Source organism: Heloderma suspectum, chromosome 4, assembly GCF_057233095.1.
Source record: "Heloderma suspectum isolate Gila_16-S chromosome 4, 16-S_ref, whole genome shotgun sequence".
Lineage (NCBI taxonomy): Eukaryota > Metazoa > Chordata > Lepidosauria > Squamata > Helodermatidae > Heloderma > Heloderma suspectum.
The window spans coordinates 242,392,362-242,409,548 of NC_139461.1; the positions used below are offsets into that span (position 1 = coordinate 242,392,362).

The 17,187-nt window shown below is 42.6% G+C and overlaps 2 protein-coding genes across 12 annotated transcripts in view; one reads left to right on the top strand and one right to left on the bottom strand.

Moving 5' to 3' along the window:
- Positions 1 to 10,651, top strand: part of STK38 (serine/threonine kinase 38) — a 33,333-nt gene extending 22,682 nt beyond the window's left edge. For all 3 annotated transcript variants that reach the window (XM_084852965.1, XM_084852966.1, XM_084852967.1), the window contains exons 10-14: positions 90 to 207; positions 434 to 557; positions 3,436 to 3,531; positions 3,626 to 3,720; positions 4,742 to 10,651. In XM_084852965.1, the coding sequence (XP_084709091.1) occupies positions 90 to 207; positions 434 to 557; positions 3,436 to 3,531; positions 3,626 to 3,720; positions 4,742 to 4,872 (564 nt within the window). In that variant the 3' untranslated portion in view covers positions 4,873 to 10,651. The remainder of the gene's footprint in view (positions 1 to 89; positions 208 to 433; positions 558 to 3,435; positions 3,532 to 3,625; positions 3,721 to 4,741) is intronic.
- KCTD20 (potassium channel tetramerization domain containing 20) overlaps positions 7,979 to 17,187 on the bottom strand; it is a 36,635-nt gene continuing 27,426 nt past the window's right edge. For 6 of the 9 annotated variants that reach the window (XM_084852974.1, XM_084852970.1, XM_084852968.1 and 3 more), the window contains exon 8: positions 7,979 to 13,804. In XM_084852974.1, the coding sequence (XP_084709100.1) occupies positions 13,515 to 13,804 (290 nt within the window). In that variant the 3' untranslated portion in view covers positions 7,979 to 13,514. The remainder of the gene's footprint in view (positions 13,805 to 17,187) is intronic. The other 3 variants (XR_014790609.1, XR_014790610.1, XR_014790608.1) reach the window with 1 other exon arrangement.

Genomic DNA, 17,187 nt, shown 5'->3' on the forward strand with positions numbered 1-17,187 from the left:
TTTGTCTTGCATATTTTTCCCTGTATATTTAAGCCTTGTCTTCACAGGAAAGATACTTCTGAAACTGTAACAAATGTTGTTGATTTCAGGCCTTCTCTACTGTGGGAACTCCAGATTATATTGCTCCGGAAGTCTTCATGCAGACAGGCTACAATAAGCTTTGTGACTGGTGGTCACTTGGGGTCATCATGTATGAGATGCTAATTGGTAGGAAGCAACGCATTATGTCTAAGAATAAAAATATAATATGCTTATGGGTCTCTGTCCCTCCCTTCACTTCTAAGTAGTATGTTCCATTAGATACACTTCCTTGTCATGATTTTTATTTTCAGTTGTGTTTGACCCTAAAGCAGAGTTTTATGGGGGTGGGAGATGATAGCTAGGTATAGCCTTCATTAATCACTGACTATGGTTTCCATAACTTATTCCACAGGTTACCCCCCTTTCTGTTCAGAGACTCCTCAAGAAACATACAAGAAAGTGATGAACTGGAAAGAGACCCTAATATTTCCTCCAGAAGTTCCAATCTCCGAGAGAGCCAAAGATCTTATTCTAAGGTATCTGCTCCTATCAATACATCTTGAAGCATGATGTAACTTGACGCTTGTGTTTTCATGATGCAGATTATGGAATTTCTCAACATTCAATCTGCATTGGTTTGGTTTACCCTTCAGTCAATCACACCACCATTGCCACTTCATGAACAAATTCATGGAGGATAAAGCTATCAATGGCTGCTAGTCACGATGGTTATATATTACCTGCAGTACCAGAGGCAGCATGCCTCTGAATTCCAATTGCTGTGGAAAACAGCTAGGAAGGTGCTGTTGTACTCATGTCCTGCTTGTGGGCTTCCCAAAGGCATCTGGTTGGCAACTGTGCAAACACAATGCTGGACTAGATAACGCCTTTGGTCATAGAATCATAGAATAGTAAGGTTGGAAGGAGCCTATAAGACCATCGAGTCCAATCCCCTGCTCAGTGCAGGAATCCAAGTCAAAGCATCCCTGACAGATGGCTGTCCAGCTTCATCTTCAAGGCCTCCAGTGTGGGAGAGCCCACCACCTCCCTAGGTAATTGGTTCCATTGTCGTATTGCTCTAACAGTCAGGAAGTTTCTCCTGATGTTCAGCCGGAATCTGGCTTCCTGTAACTTGAGGCCATTATTACATGTCCTGTACTCTGGGATGATGGAGAAGAGATCCTGTCCTTCCTCTCTGCGACAACCTTTCAAGTACTTGAAGAGCGCTATCATCTCTCCCCTCAGTCTTCTCTTCTCAAGGCTAAACATGCCCAGTTTTTTCAGTCTCTCCTCATAAGTCTTTGTTTCCAGTCCCCTGATCATCTCCATTGTCCTCCTCTGAACCCTCTCCAGTTTGTCTGCATCCTTTTTAAACTGTGGTGCCCAGAACTGGACGCAGTACTCAAATGAGGCCTAACCAGTGCTGAGTAGAGGGGAACTAGTATGTCACATGATTTGGAAGCTATGCTTCTACTAATGCAGCCCAAATAGCATTTGCCTTTTTTGCAGCCACATCACATCATTGGCTCATATTCAGCTTGTGATCTACAATAATTCCAAGATTCTTTCTTGTAGTATTGTTGAGCCAAGTATCGCCCATCTTGTAACTGTGCATTTGGTTTCTTTTTCCTAGGTGCAGAACTTGGCATTTATCCCTATTAAATGTCATTCTGTTGTTTTCTGCCCAGCACTCCAGTCTATCCAGATCACTTTGAATTTTGTTTCTGTCTTCCAAAGTATTAACTATCCCGCCCAATTTTGTGTCATCTGCAAATCTGATCAGCATTCCCTGCACCTCCTCATCCAAGACGTTAATAAAAATGTTGAAGAGCACTGGGCCCAGGACTGAGCCCTGCGGTACCCCACTCCTTACCTCTCCCCAGTTTGAGAAGATCCCATCGATAAGCAGTCTGAGTCCGATTCTGTAGCCAACTGTGGATCCACCTGATAGTTGTTTAATTTAGCCCACTTTTAGCTAGCTTGCTAATCAGGATATCATGGGGCACTTCGTCAAAAGCTGCTGAAATTGGTGTGTATTATGTCCACAGCATTCCCACAGTCCACAAGGGAGGTTACCTGATCAAAAAATGAGATCAGATTCATCTGGCAGGACTTGTTCTTGACAAATCCATGTTGGCTTCGAGTAATCACGGCATTGTTTTCAAGGTGCTGACAGGTGGATTGCTTTATCACCTGCTCCAGAATTTTCCCAGGGATTGTTGTCAGATTGATTGGTCTGTGGTTCCCAGGTTCCTCCTTTTTGAAGACAGGGACAGCTTTAGCCCTCCTCCAGTCATCTGGCACTTTAGCCCTCCTCCAGTCATCTGGCACTTTAGCCCTCCTCCAGTCATCTGGCACTTTAGCCCTCCTCCAGTCATCTGGCACTTTAGCCCTCCTCCAGTCATCTGGCACGTCACCCGTCCTCCATGATTTCTCAAAGATATAGACGGTGGTTCTGAGAGTCTGATTCAGCGTGGCTCTTATGTTCTTACTGTGAGCTTCCAGGAACATTGGAAGCAGCTTGAACTTTTCTTGTGCTGCCTCCACCTTTCCTGGCCAACTGCATGAAGTGAGACATTCTTCCCTCACGTTTTCTGTATCTTGCGGATGATTTGAGGAGTGAATGGCTATTCTCCTTTACATTGAGCCTCCTACGAAGTTCAGCACAGAAGCATGCCGCTTCAAGCCTTCCCGAAAGCCCAGTTTTATGGAGAGAATTTGCACCTGTTCCTAGTTTTCTGTGCACTGGAAATGCTTGGTGGTGGAGGTGTTCTCACTTTGTGTATTGCACTTCCTAGAAGTGCAAGAGACTAGCACAATTTGACATACCTGAAAGCCCAACAGAAAGAATTCTACACTGTCTGATGACTTCTCTGTAAGGCACAGAGGACTTGGGAGTGGGGAAAATGATCCTTTATGCTTCAGGTGCCTAAAAAATAATCAAAGCTCTTGAAATAGTTCCAGTCTTCTGGATGAAGAGTGGTTGAGTTCCTGTCCCTTTCCCCAGTTTGGCTGTGATCTTAGTCAATAGGGTACTTGACACAATGATTAAACAACAATCCCAGTAACTCTATGCCAACATTTATTACAGGGTTTTTTTTCAAGGTATGGAGGCTTGGCCTGTAAACAATTCCATGTACTTGGAATTAAGTGTTCCTTTGTATCAGCGATGGGAAACATCTGCCCCTCAAAATGTTGCTGGATTGCAACTCCCATCAGCCCTAGCCAGCATAGCTGATGCCTTGGGATGATGGGAGTTGCAATCCAAAACATCTAGAGGGCCACATGTTTCCCATCCCTGCTCTGTACTGGCAGAAATTCCCTTTTCCATTCAGTGCTGTATATTATTATTTCCTATGGTGTATATTATTTTCCTGCTTTTGAACTCTCCATGCTGAATCTTTTTCTCTGCAGATTCTGCTGTGAATGGGAACACCGAATTGGTGCCCCAGGTGTTGAAGAAATTAAAACAAACCACTTTTTTGAAGGGGTTGATTGGGAGCATATCAGGTACAATATTTTATTCTAGAACACTCACTTCGTTTAGTTTTCTAGCCCAATAAATCTTGCACCATAAAGTCTAACAAAGACTGATTTTTATCAGGGAGAGACCAGCTGCAATATCCATCGAAATCAAAAGTATCGATGATACATCAAACTTCGATGAATTTCCAGAATCAGATATCCTTAAACCAGCAGGTAAATCCTTTCTCTTTGTCTTTTTGATTTCATTTTTATACGGGGCTTTAGCGTTCACTCCTTTCTCAAGAATTATCAATTTCATAGAAAATAGACCTTAACCAACAGCAGGCCTAGTTCTGCACATCCTCATGCTCGCACTCGCACTAAATTCAAGCTTGACTTGGTGGGAGGGTTTGCAGGAGAGGTCTTTGTCTACTTTAGAGCTACACACAGGCCAAAATCCAATGCAGTTAAGTATGTATTTAAGCCTGCTTTTGATGGGTTTGATCCAAAGAAATGTGCATTCAACAAGGCTGGCAGAAGCTCATTTGCTGATTATGAACTTGCCTTGTCCTGATTTTTAGGGACCCCTTCCCCTCAGCCTTCCTGCCATAGCCCACCCCATTCAGCAAGGGTCCCTTGACTCTTGGAAGGGGAATCTTTTTTGGCAGCTGGGGCATGGGGGGTGAGTGGGGAGGAATAGATATGTCTGCTTCCGCCAGCCCTGTTAACTTGCTTTTCTCTAGATCCAACCTGGTGATTTAAGCAAAAGTAAACTCTATTGGATTGTGGCCAAAGTGTCTTGTGACCCAATTTTGGGCTCTTTTTTGCTTGTGATCTCTTTAAATCATTTCTCTCCTTGCTGATTCCTTGTTTTGTAATGCCTTTTCTGATAATACAAAGCAGGAAAAGTTTGTGAAAGTGACATGAAATTGTCAAAGGTTTATTTTACCCCAAAGCAACCTCGCAAAACGCATGAAAATATTTTTGTGAGGAAACTACTTTTCTGGGTTTAGTGTTTTATTAACGTGCATCTTTATATGTTAGACTTGATGTCATCCATGGCCTTTAATGCCATAAGGACAATGTATATGTGGCTGTCTCTAACGTGCTTCTAACTGCAACAGTGTACCTTGGAATTAAACTGAAGGATCTAACTGGAGTACAGGATTTTCGCATTGAGCAATTGTAGAATATTCTTGATAGGGAAGTTAAGCTGTTTAGTTGATATCTAACTTTATATGCTTCTTTTCATCAGTGACCACAAGTAACCATCCAGAGACAGACTACAAGAATAAAGACTGGGTCTTCATCAATTATACCTACAAGCGTTTTGAAGGCCTGACAGCTCGAGGGGCAATACCATCCTACATGAAAGCAGGAAAGTAGTGGCTCATGGTGGAACTATTCCTGGACTTCCATTCTTGCTTGTCGACACAAGTTTTCTTCTATGCTTCAAAAACTGTACCTGAGGGCTGTGAACTCTTGAAGAGTGAAGGATAACATCTTACGCAATGTGTTTACATTACAACGGATTTATCTATGGAAAACTTCCACAGACTGCACTTGCTGTCTGCCTTTGCAGATTTTATTGTGGATATAGGTCCTTCTGGCTTTAGTTAAAATTCTTAAGACTGTTATTTTATCAACAGGGAGGAAAGAGCAAGCTTTTACTTAGTAATGTGGCAAAGCATAGCATAATTGTGTTTTTATGTGTTCTGTCTTAGTAGTGCTGTGTGAAGGTACAGCACTGTTCTAAGGGCTAAGGTATTATAGAGGAAATGGAGCAATAAGTAGTATGAAGTAGACCAAACTCTCAGTAACTTTTCCCACAGGAGGGCAAAACCTATATTGCCTTAAAGGTCACTCTAATGTTTTATACTTCAAAAGCTTTTTGGCTAGCATCTTTTCAACCCAACAATAGCCTCAAAACCTGCTGCACTTTACTTTTGGTACTAAAAGTATTAAGCTTTTTTCTAAATTTCAGATTTGTGGAACATTATGCTTTTTATAAGTAATTTCAAGTGCTCTGGGGGTGATTTCTTATAACATTTATTTTATCTAACTAATATTTTATCTGCCTGGTAAAAAGCAGATCACTGGTAATAACAGTGTTAGCACACCCTCACTAATCCTGTAGGGAGGCCTGTCCTTGTAAATTTGGTAGTAGATTGGGAAGAGGACTTCCCTCCATCTTCCATTAATCAAAGCCAGGAAGTTGCTTCAGGCAGAGAATGGTAACGTCTAAGGTTTTAGTTAATGGTGTAAGATACTTTGGTGCTTCAACCTTCTGAAGTGTGGAGGCTGAGAGCCCGTAAGTGCCTTCACAATACTTCCTGTAGCAATCTCCTAGCGTAATGGGATTATTTTAATTAAACTTGATTGTTCAAATTTTCTTTGTGGTGTAGTTCCACACTCTGGACTTTGCTTGTGCCGTTAGATGGCGTTGATCCTACTTTAATGTCATTCAGATAGTCCAGGTGAACCCCTGCCCTCCCAGTCTTTGTAATTACAGGAGACTGCCATAACTTAGGGCGCAATCCTATTCAGATAGGCGGCTGCCTCTGAACTCGGAGGTGACTGCCTATCCACTGCAGGGCAGGAGACGCACGGAGGGGATCATTCCCTCTGCGCTTCTCCTGCCCTGCATTTTCGGCTTAGACAGCCAATTGTGGCTGTTTAGCCATGGGAGGACAGAGCAGGGCAGGAGGCTGTGGATGTGTTGTATAGGCATTTCCCCACTTCCTGCCCCGGAACAGCCTTCGGGAACGCCCCTTTTCAGCTGCTCCACACTCCTCTTGCGAGCGTGGTGCACGGGGCTGTTCTGCGCTGCCTCTGAGGGAGGGTGGAAGTGAGGGGAGGTCGGCTTTCGGGAAACCGACCTCAGAGTGCGGGTTCCGAGGTCGGTTCCCGGAAAACCAGATATCCTATGGCCTTCTAGCTGCTGTCTAGCGGCCATAGGATTGCTCCCTCTGTATCTTATTCACAATTGCCACGTGCTGTCCTATGCATGTAATAGCTCTAGATGTCAGAGCGGGTAGTTGTATAGGAAGAAACGTAGTGCGTCTAGAACCAAAAAAAGAAAAGGAAAGCTAAAGGTTGAGGCCTAAGCTTATGTTTTGGGACATTCCAGATACACCAGGAGATTTATCGGGTGGTTTAGTGTAAAAAAAAAAAAAAGTGAAGCTTTCCTTTAGTAATGTGTTCTGGCAGTTTTATTTATTGATGAACAAGTAGGCTAAAAGCAGCTGAAGTGCTTAGTTCTCAGATCAGATTTAGGGACCAGGATTCAGTTGTAGCAATTTAGGAGGCACTTGTCAAGGAGCATTGTAGTCTCTGTCTTTAGAAGATCTGATAAAGCCTGCAGTGGTATCTCAGTGACAGATCCGTTAGCCATTCTCACTGAAGTAGTTAAATGATATTTGATTCAGTCCTTATCCCACTGGAGTCTGTGGGACTGTTTTCTCAGAATAACTGAAAGCTGTTTTAGTAGCCATTGTACCATATAGAATGACATGTTCTCTGAGGTGCAGTGTCCAATGTGCCCCCCAGATAAAGTGGTCTTACATGCTAGTCTAAAATGTATGTGTGTGTCCCTTTTGCCCATCATTATTGCTATACGTTTTTGCTGTCTATGTTGGTACTCCCCTAAATCCTGAGCGATCCTGCCACATAACATAACCAGTTTTCTAGATAAAGAGCTACACAGAAGCTTCAGTAAGAAGGAAGCTAATGAAATATTTTGCATTTAAGCTTTGTCCAAGAAATACATTTAGAGAGGGGCTACAAGGGAGTAACTCTTGTTCCTGCTTTCACATACCCTCTGTGCCTGGTTTATACTTCTTACTGTACTCCAATGACGTGCCCCACCTGAGGTGCGGCTAGAGTTTTGCTTACTTGCTATATAATGATGGGCTTAAAGTTAAATTTCTGGTGCTTGCTGAATATTGAAAATATGTAGCATACATAACTGGTGCTTAGAAAGCCTTAAAGAAAAAGTTGTAGAAGACCTCATGATAACCCAATTGCTTAGAGAGCTGCCAAGCCAACAACTTGCACAAAAGGGAAGAAAACATTGTTGCATACCACCTCAAGCTGTTTCTGCATTATGACCATATAGCAAAGCATCTCCTGTGCCACACTATGACAGACTTTTGAGCACAAGCATTGTATTTTTGTGAGTAAATTGAATGACAATATAAGAGGTAATTTTCTTTTACCATTAGGAATTCCTGGAAGATTTCCTTTGTGTTGTAGTAAGAATCAGTTGGCATATAGTTGCAAACAAGAATCTAATCCGGAGTCCAGGAGTCTCAGCAGCAGCCAAAATCACAGTTGACTCTTCAGAGAACACTGTGATGAGTAGAGGCTACTCACAAACAAACACAGTATACATCAACAGCTTGTGGAAATTAGATTTATGTAATTGGAAATCCATGATCTGTTTTCTTTAAATAAAAAAGCAAACAAAACCCCCAGCCATTTTTCCCTCACATTAGAAGCATTATAATTTGGATTTCTATGGCTTTTTTCTTAAGAACACTAAAGCGGGGTATTCACCAAACAGAGCATATATTTTCAAATGTAATGTTGGTTCTCTTAGCTGCAATTAAGGGAGTAGTCCATATGATCATCCCTGCAGTAAACTTCCCCTTCCCATCTTAACCACAGTTAAGCATAACATTGGTACTGACCTTAAGGTGAGCTAAGGTTCCCATTTAACTAGGATTTGAAACCATTATTTAAGTTTTAGTTAAACAGGAACCCTGATAAGCCTTAATTGCCATTACTGTCAATGTAAATGCTTAACCACAATTCAGATGGGAGTGCATAATCCACAGTTGGCTCCCAATCTCATACTGCTGGCACTATCACCCTGCACCAACCCATAGTAAATTCTTGAGAAAAGATCACTATTTTAGTAGGATGGCACCCTTCATTCTTTGACAACAGTTTTAGATCTAGTAGCCAAGCAGTTACACAGCTTACTAGTTCTGCAAGTAAGATACATTTATACATTTTGCTGTTTTCTGCATACCCCCAAAGCTGCAAAATTATGAATTTTGGCATGTGTGAGTACAGGAGAAAATAAATGTCCTGTCTGAAAGAAATATAGTACTGCCAGTTGTGTGTGATTCCTAGCAGAGTATTGCACTTAGGTACTGATTAACCAATGTGCCTGGGTTCTGCCTTATTTCGGCAGGTAAACATTATTTTGTATCTGCATACAGCTGTTACTAATTGCAATGTACAATTTGGTATACTTTGTATGTGATTCTTGGGTTTTGTGTGAAGACCAACTCTTAGGGAACGATCTTTGCATTCTGAGTTGTTTAAATTCCTCTTCAATAAATGTAGTTTTGCTAATGTTCTGTAGGCTCTTTGAATGGAAAAAAATACATATCTACAGATTACACTGAAGTAAACATTTAAGTGTGTGTCAAGATGCATTTGCTAAGTATCTTGATTAGGTGCAACTAGAATAAATAATGGACAAGTTCACTTATTCCAGTTGAATTTAACTTCTTGCAAAAAACCTCAAACCAAACCTTACATAGTCCAACAGGGGAGGCAGGAGGAAAAGTGATCTAGGGTACTGGATGATTGGGGGAAGATTGGAAAGCGTACATAAATCCTGTCTCTAGCTTTGACAGTGCCAGAAACATTTTGTTGAACTTGAGAACAAGTGGATTCATGATGTTTGCCTTGTAGTATGCAAACTTTGATATAACATAAAACATCCCCAGGGCTGCTTCACACATCATAAAATTAGTGGGGCACTAGCTGTACCCCGCAAAATGGGATGTGGGTATAGACTGTTTCTACAGTGTGTGCACATGGGTGGGGGGTGAGGCCTGGGGTCAATGTGCTACACGGTTCTTAAGAAGATTCAATTTTCTGCCTATTTCCTTGATGCTAGCCCGCTTTGTTGTGGCTGAGCAGGCATCAGAAGACACAGGAAATACATGAGAAGCACAAAAAGTTCAGATAAAAAGCATTTTAAACACAATGAAATAGCATGTAAACATTTGCAGAAACTATACCTACAGGAACTACCCTCGTAAACACTGAATACTGAACTAAATATAAAATGTGGAACTTGTATTTGTACTTTAATGGCAGATAATGGAGGAAGTACAGCTGTGATGTAATCCCTTCACAGAAATCTTCCATTACCCAAACTCCAGTACATTTTGTTATGTTAAAAAAAACTTTCTTGCATCACAAATAAACATGTTGTATTTCTTTGGGAAAGCAACATATATGTGAATAACTTTTGAAGCATATGCGCTGCATCTCTGCATGCTTATCTCAGCTAAATTAGAAAAGTTTAATCCTGCAAAGGTGCTCTCAATCTACCCGTCGTCTTGGCTTTATTTGGAATGAGTGCTCCTCAGTTCACCGTGGTGCCTCATGTTGAAGCATTCAAAAGTTGTTCTCAGAACCCTATTTTAAGAGCTGCTTTATATTTTATGTGGCTGTTGGATTGGATCCAGATATAGTTACCCATTACTTTAATGGGTATTGATTTTAACCTAAAGTATGACTAAATCAGGACCTAACCTATTATGTTTGCTGTGCATACGCTAGTATCTGCGGCAGCAAATGTAATATAGTCACCTGGGACTTCTCAACATGAATCTCTGTTTAGTGACATACCTGACTTCCATGCAGGTGCTCCTCGAAACACCAGTGTAGCTGTGGCAAACACTGTTACCATGTAATTTTTTCTTCCTTAAACTATACTGAACATTCATAGCTTCCTCTAGGTTCAGTTACAGATCTTATCAACAATTCTCATTATCCCCACAAAACTAGTTTCTGCAAAGGAAAAACGTGTCAAGCCAGTTTTAAAACAGACTTAACTTTGTATTGGTGATTAGCCTTTAAGTAAATGTTTAATTTGTGTATGATGGCGCGTCTCACTTGGGTGAGACTTGCACACTTTGTTAGGTTAGGATACTGTGCTTACCCCAATTTGGTTTCAACTTTGAACTGAGTCCTAGAAGTGTTCATACGTATTTTTGTTTGTTTGCTGCATTAAATGGTTATGCCTGCCTGTAAGTGCTTTTGTCATCCTAGTGGACATAGTCAGCAGGATACCCTCAAAAAGAACAAAGGGATTACAGACCACCTCACCTTGCTTGACAGCAGAAGTGGCCCCTCTGCATGCCTTTGAAAAACCTTTCTGTAGGCACTTTTGTGAAAAGGTCAATGGATGATGAAATAAAATAACAGCTAGGTCTGAATATTACCAAATAGCTGGCTTTTCCATTAAAAGCAACTTTAAGTAGTTCTAAGGCTGGAATCCTATGCATACTTCCCTGAGAGGAAGCCTCATTGAACACTGCTCGCCCTGCTTCTAAGTAAACATGTATAGGATTGCACTGTAAGTCTACTTTTTCTACAGTAGTGTGCTGATACTAAGGTCCGTTAATCTTAGCAATAAAACTGGAAAGATTAATCAAAGGTTGAATGGACAGACAGACCATGAGCTCATTGAAGATAATACTGGCTTGGGCAGTTCTTTTCCGGGAAGTACTAAGTTGCTTTTTCTGACGACAAAACCATCTATATATTGCAGAATCAGGTGGCTTGATTTCTACATTGTGAGCCTAAACAGAAGGCAACCAGTCCTACATTTGTCCTGAGACTGCAAGCTAGAGCTGCTTGCATGCACTGATTTTAAAAAGTATATTTGTAATTAATTGTGGTTGGTGATGGTTGTAAACTAATGCTACATTACCTTTTCTAAAATCACAAGTTGCTAGAAGCCAAGACACTATTTAGGGGTGTATTTCCTTTCTTTCATAGTAAGATTCTTCATTGGAATGTCTGTATATCAAATAAGTGTTGAACCTTTTAAAAGCTGCACCATCAGCTTTTAAAGCCGCTTGCAATTATAGACTGGCAAAAGTACAGTTCAGAACTGTAGTGTGACCTCTCTTTTTGCACCCATATTAGAGTCAGCTCCATTCTCCAGAAAGAGCAAGCAGTACAATCTTCATACATTTCCCGCTGTCCAGAAAGAACATGCAGTACAGTCTTCGTATGTTTCCCACTGGACTCTACCTGCTTGCTTCCTGTGCCCACCCATCAAAAATCTCCCTGTACAGGGAAAGCTAGCACAGTGATGAAAGATCTATCAGTTTTCCCCACATAGGAAATTTGTTATATGAAGCCAGCCTCTCCCCACCCAGTGCCCTCCAGATGTTTTGGCCTACAGCTCCCAGCATTCCTGACCAATGGACATGCTGGCTGTGGCTGATGGGAGCTGAAGTCAAAAACATCTGGGGGGAACCAGGTTGGGGAAGGCTATACTAGGATAATGGGTGGTTTCCCCACATGACCTATGCCACCTTTCCCCAACCTGGTGCCCCTGAGATGTTTCTGACCAGCATGGCCAATGCCAGGAATGCTGAGAGTCATAGTTCAAAACATCTGGAAAGGGCACCAGGTTGGGGAAGGAGGAGTCCTATAACATGCTGTTGCCAAGCCAAGTCAAATGTTCAGTGTTCTCTTACAAGCAAGGAGAAGCAGCACAGTAATAAATCTGCTTCCTTTGGCAACATCAGACTCCTGAAACAGTCGCACCTGCACATCTGCTACGCTATCGGAACAGGAAAATGCTTATGCGACACACATCTGCACCACAAGCCTTTGGGCTACTGTTGCCCTTTTGAGGGAATCAAGCAGTCAGTTTTTAACTAGCAGAAAGCACCTGCCTTATTGCCCACAAAGCCAGCAGAATTTAGCAGTTGCTGTAGCTTTAAGGCATTCTTGCTACATGGGACTCTTACAAGAGAGGGCAGGTTATAGGTGCAACATGTCAGTACAGGTATTTCTTAGTCTGCATGTCCATATATCACAAATTATACATTCCAGGAGATGTAATGGGATTCACTAATTTAACTTTTGTGCTCAGGACAACAGTAGTTGTGCTGAAAATGCAGCATTCTGAGATGCGGCCTGACATCTGGTTCCTTGAACAGTACCATCTCTTTAGGATACAGCTTTGTACATTTAACATGGGCTTCTGCAGGAGAAGTTCCCAATGTGCTGAGCTCATGTCTTCTTGTGTATAAACCATGGCTAAGAGATGGGTGCATCTCTGTACCACAGTTCTAATTTCCTTTTCAGCAGCTCCCTGAGATTAAGAAGCAATTTATGGAGTTCGCATATGAGCTGCTGAACTGGAAAATAAAGAACAACTCTGGCCTGTATTATATATTGTCACTGTGTGGGTGCATTCCACCTCACTGAAAACAGCCATAGGGTTGGATCCAGAGTAGCATTTAGTGTTCCGCTCACAGTGGAGGCTAGAGGCCAGGAGGTGAACTTCGGGATTCTTCCTTCTCCTTGCAGCCCCCCCACCCCCGTGCCTCCTGGAAAGCTGTTCTGGAGAGCTGGAGGATCCTCCGGAGCAGCAAGAGGGAACATGGGAAGCTGCAGGAGGAAAGGGGAATTGGTGAAGATAACCTCCCTGCATGTTTCCTCCAGCCAGGAGCCTTCACTGGATCCCAGAGTTCTCCATGAACAGAAAGAGCCCTTCTGTTGGCCAAATGGCCAATCTGGATCCAACCCACAGTCTTTTGTTCTCACTGATAACAACTGAACTACTGTGGAGTCATTTATGCTGTACTACTTAGTCTTTTTTTAACTGAGCAATCACTACTGTGCTTTGATATAGAATTGCATATGTATTTACGCCGTATTTCTTCCAGTTCAATAAATGGGAAGATTTATTGTTGTTCTTCAACAGGATGAGGTATAAACTCAGTCTCAAACCAAGTCCCCAGAGTCCAGATCCTCTTTGGTGGATGTTTGGGAGCCCTGAGCAGCAGATCTAATAACACCCATCTTCTCTGCTTGAACAGAGTGTACGTAGAGAGCAGAGCAACTGTGAGAATGGAAGAGCTTGTAAGAGATCCACTTGGAGGCTGACTGGCGGTAGACTGCCCTGGGTATTTAGTCCTGATCCAGCAGATCAACCAAATCCATCTGAGAGAACGTTGCACTTAACCAAAGTATTATTCTGGTAGGTCATGCGGATCCATCTGAGAAAATGGTGCATTTAATCTGTCAAGTTCATCCACCTGGGGAGGGTGATGTAGCACAACCTCCTGATCTTCTGCTACATCTTCACTGACCACTAGGTTTGTTAGAGATTTGCTTCTAACACACTGGAAATCAACATGGCGACTCTTCCCTTCTTCCTTTTCCCAAGACATCTGGATGAATGGGCGTTGCACATAGTTATAAATGACTTCTGAGCGCCCTCCAGGCCTCCTCTTCACTTTCTCTTTACAGGTTGGGTAACCTGGAACACAGTTATTTGGGCATCATTATCCTCTTGGGCCAACTCCAGCCTCTGTGAACAGCCTTATTACTTATTCAAAAAATTAAGGGCACAATCTTAAGCGTATTTAGACAGAAAAATGTCCTACAACTCCCACCATTCCCCAGCCAGCCAGCCAGCCATGACTTTTATCCGTCTAAATGTGCATAGGATTGCACTTGAAAAGGATTTCCAGAATCTAAATTATAGACACACATAATTTTATTTATTAGCCCCTCTTCAGCTAAGGGTCTCAAAGTAGCCACAATATAAAAAATCACAATAAAAACATAAAATCACAGTAGAGCAAATATACCAGCATAAAACCACTAAAAGGTGTGAGAAAATACCAATAGGAGGAGAACCACTCTAGGGAGGGAATTCCCTAAAGAGAAGGCCCTTTTCCCAGTCACCATCCACCTCACTTCAGAAGGTGGAGGGACCCAGAGCAAGGCTTCTGAAGCCAATTTTAATAGCCAGGCAGGTTCATGGGGGAAAAGGTAGTTTGTCAAATACCCTGGTTTCAAGCTGTTTAAGGCTTGATGGGTCTTGATACAGTAGATCCTCTAAGGAAGAGATGGATATGCTCTCCCCACGTTACAAACAAGCCATTTTCACAATACATAAGTTTACATTTTTCTCAATCCCCAGCTTTTGAAATGAAGGCTAGCAAGTCTCAAAAGTAAAGAGAATGAGCCATGAAAGGCCCTTGATTTTTAGTGGTAAAGAAGGGAGAAGTGCCACAGAGTGTTAATTCACTCTTTCCCTGCCCCCACAGCAACAAAAAGTATACATAGAGGGCCAGCAGAATGCGCAGAGTGAGCAGCTGCTGGGGGGGACAGGGAGCAGCGGCAAGGTGTTGGAAAACAGAGCTGTGTGTTACACGGCCTTCCCTGTGCCCCACTAAGCCAGCCTGCTGCCCTTGGGTACAGTGTGGAACCCAGATTCAGCTACCAGTCCTGTCAGCTTCCGTACAAGGAGCAGGTGATGCCATCTGGTCCTTGCCTCTGTCAGCAAGATGTCTTGGACCAGCTCTGATAGTTTCGGGACTGGCCAAACTACTACTTTTAAGCCATGTGACAAGGCTTCAGGGGTTCCTTTCTTTGTGGTGGAAGGGAGGAGATGCCTACACTGACACACTTGTCGAGGATGCATAGTTCCCACCCAGCTCCATCTGAGCAGGCTGAAAGAATCACCTTCAAGGCTTTGGGGGGAAAAGCAGAGTGCTGCCCTCAGGGACAGACATGCCAAAAAAACTCTGCTTGGAAAGTAAGGGCCAAATTAGACACGACAGGTCAGCCATGTGCATTTTATCCATGTTTGCCTCATTTACATATGAAGCGGGGTGGATGTGGATCTATGCTTCGTGACAAAGAGCACATGGGAGTGGGGGACAAAACCCATCCCTCCGCCATCTTATCTTGCTGCACTCTTGCTACTTCAGCCAGTATTCTCCAGCCCAGCTTTGATAGTAGAAGCGAGCTGGAGTAAGGAAAAAAGCATTTCAATGGAGCGCAATGAGGTAAGGCAGAAGAGAAGGGTGGATTTTGCTCCCCTCCCCCGCTGCATGTGCTCATTTTAAAGTAAAGAATAGACTCCACCCACACTTTATATGTGAACGGGGCTGCCCTGCCATGACTAGTTTGTCCCTAAGCGATATATGGCTTGCAACCAGGTTACGTGAAAAATCACATTCTCCCATATGAGTCTGCCTAGGTTTTAAGATCTTCAGCAGAGGTCCTTCTCTCGGTCCCACCACTAGCAAAGGCATACTTGACAGGAATACGAGAGAGGGCCTTTTTGGTGGCTGCTCCCCCTCTTTAGAAGTCCCTGCCAAGGGAGGCCAGGCTAGTGTCATATATTTATTATTTATTTATTATATTTTTTTATATCCTGCCTTTTTCCCAATACTGGGACTTATCTCTAGTGTCATCTCTGTCATCCTTTGGCTAGCAGGCAAAGACATTTGTACTGAGGCAAATTTTGGGCACCTAAATTGATTTGCTGCCAAATTAGGCTTTTAATCTGGTGGGTGCTGTTATTTTCTTTCTTCTGACGTGTGTGTGTGTGTGTGTGTGTGTGTTTTATTGGATGTCTTTTTAACTGATGAGTCTTAATGGTTTAATGATAACTTTGCCACATTTTCTATATTTTATTTGATAGCTGCCTTGAGCCTATTTTAATAGAATGGTGGAAATAAATAATCTACTAGCCAAGTCTGGCAGTCACCATTAATCTCAGAGGAGCATAGCTAACTGAAAAATAGCACCCCCAAATGGAGCACAGCTCACTCCAGGGCCTTTGACAGCAGTGCTCAGAAGGAGGCAATGCTCAGTGCTCCCTATGCATAACATCACAGAGCAGGAATTGGATTGCTGTGATTTGGTAATATTAAGAAGGAGGACAAAGGTTCTGGTTTAAGAGAGTAGTAAAATTGGAACATAGGACTGACAAAGCCAACTAGCAGCAGAATCGGTAAAAGGGAGCTTCTAAAAAGGAAAATTCAGCAAAGAGGAATTTGCTGAATTCCTCTTCAGCAAAGGAGATCGTTACCTTGTCGTGGTGCTGGAGCTTGAGCACCTCAATGATGTCATGAGCTAAACCATGAAGGGACACCCAAGACGGGAAGGTCATGGCAGAGAGGTCAGACTAAATACGATCCCTGGGGAAGAAAATGGCAACCCACCCCAGTATTCTTGCCATGAAAACTAAATGGATCAGTACAACCAGAGATATATCGGTATACCATCGGAAGATGGGACTCCCAAGTTGGAAGATGGTCAAAATGCTACTGGGGAGGAACAGAGGATAAGTTCAACTAGCCCCAGATGTGACGACGCAGCTAGCTCAAAGCCGAAAGGACGGCTAGCAGCCGATGGTGCTGGTGGTGAACGACGAATCCGATGTTCTAAAGATCAACACACCATAGGAACCTGGAATGTAAGATCTATGAGCCAGGGCAAATTGGATGTGGTTATTGGGGAGATGTCAAGATTAAATATAGACATTTTGGGTGTCAGTGAACTGAAATGGACTGGAATGGGCCATTTCACATCAAATGACCACCAGATCTACTACTGTGGACAAGAGGACCACAGAAGAAATGGAGTAGCCTTCATAATTCATAATAAAGTGGCTAAAGCAGTGCTTGGATACAATCCAAAAAATGACAGAATGATCTCAGTTCGAATTCAGGGTAAACCATTTAACATCACAGTGATCCAAATATACGCCCCAACCACAGATGCTGAAAAAGCAGAATTAGATCAGTTCTATGAGGATCTGCAGCACCTATTGGATAGTAAGCCAAAAAAAGATGTTATTTTCATTATAGGAGACTGGAATGCTAAGGTGGGTAGTCAAAC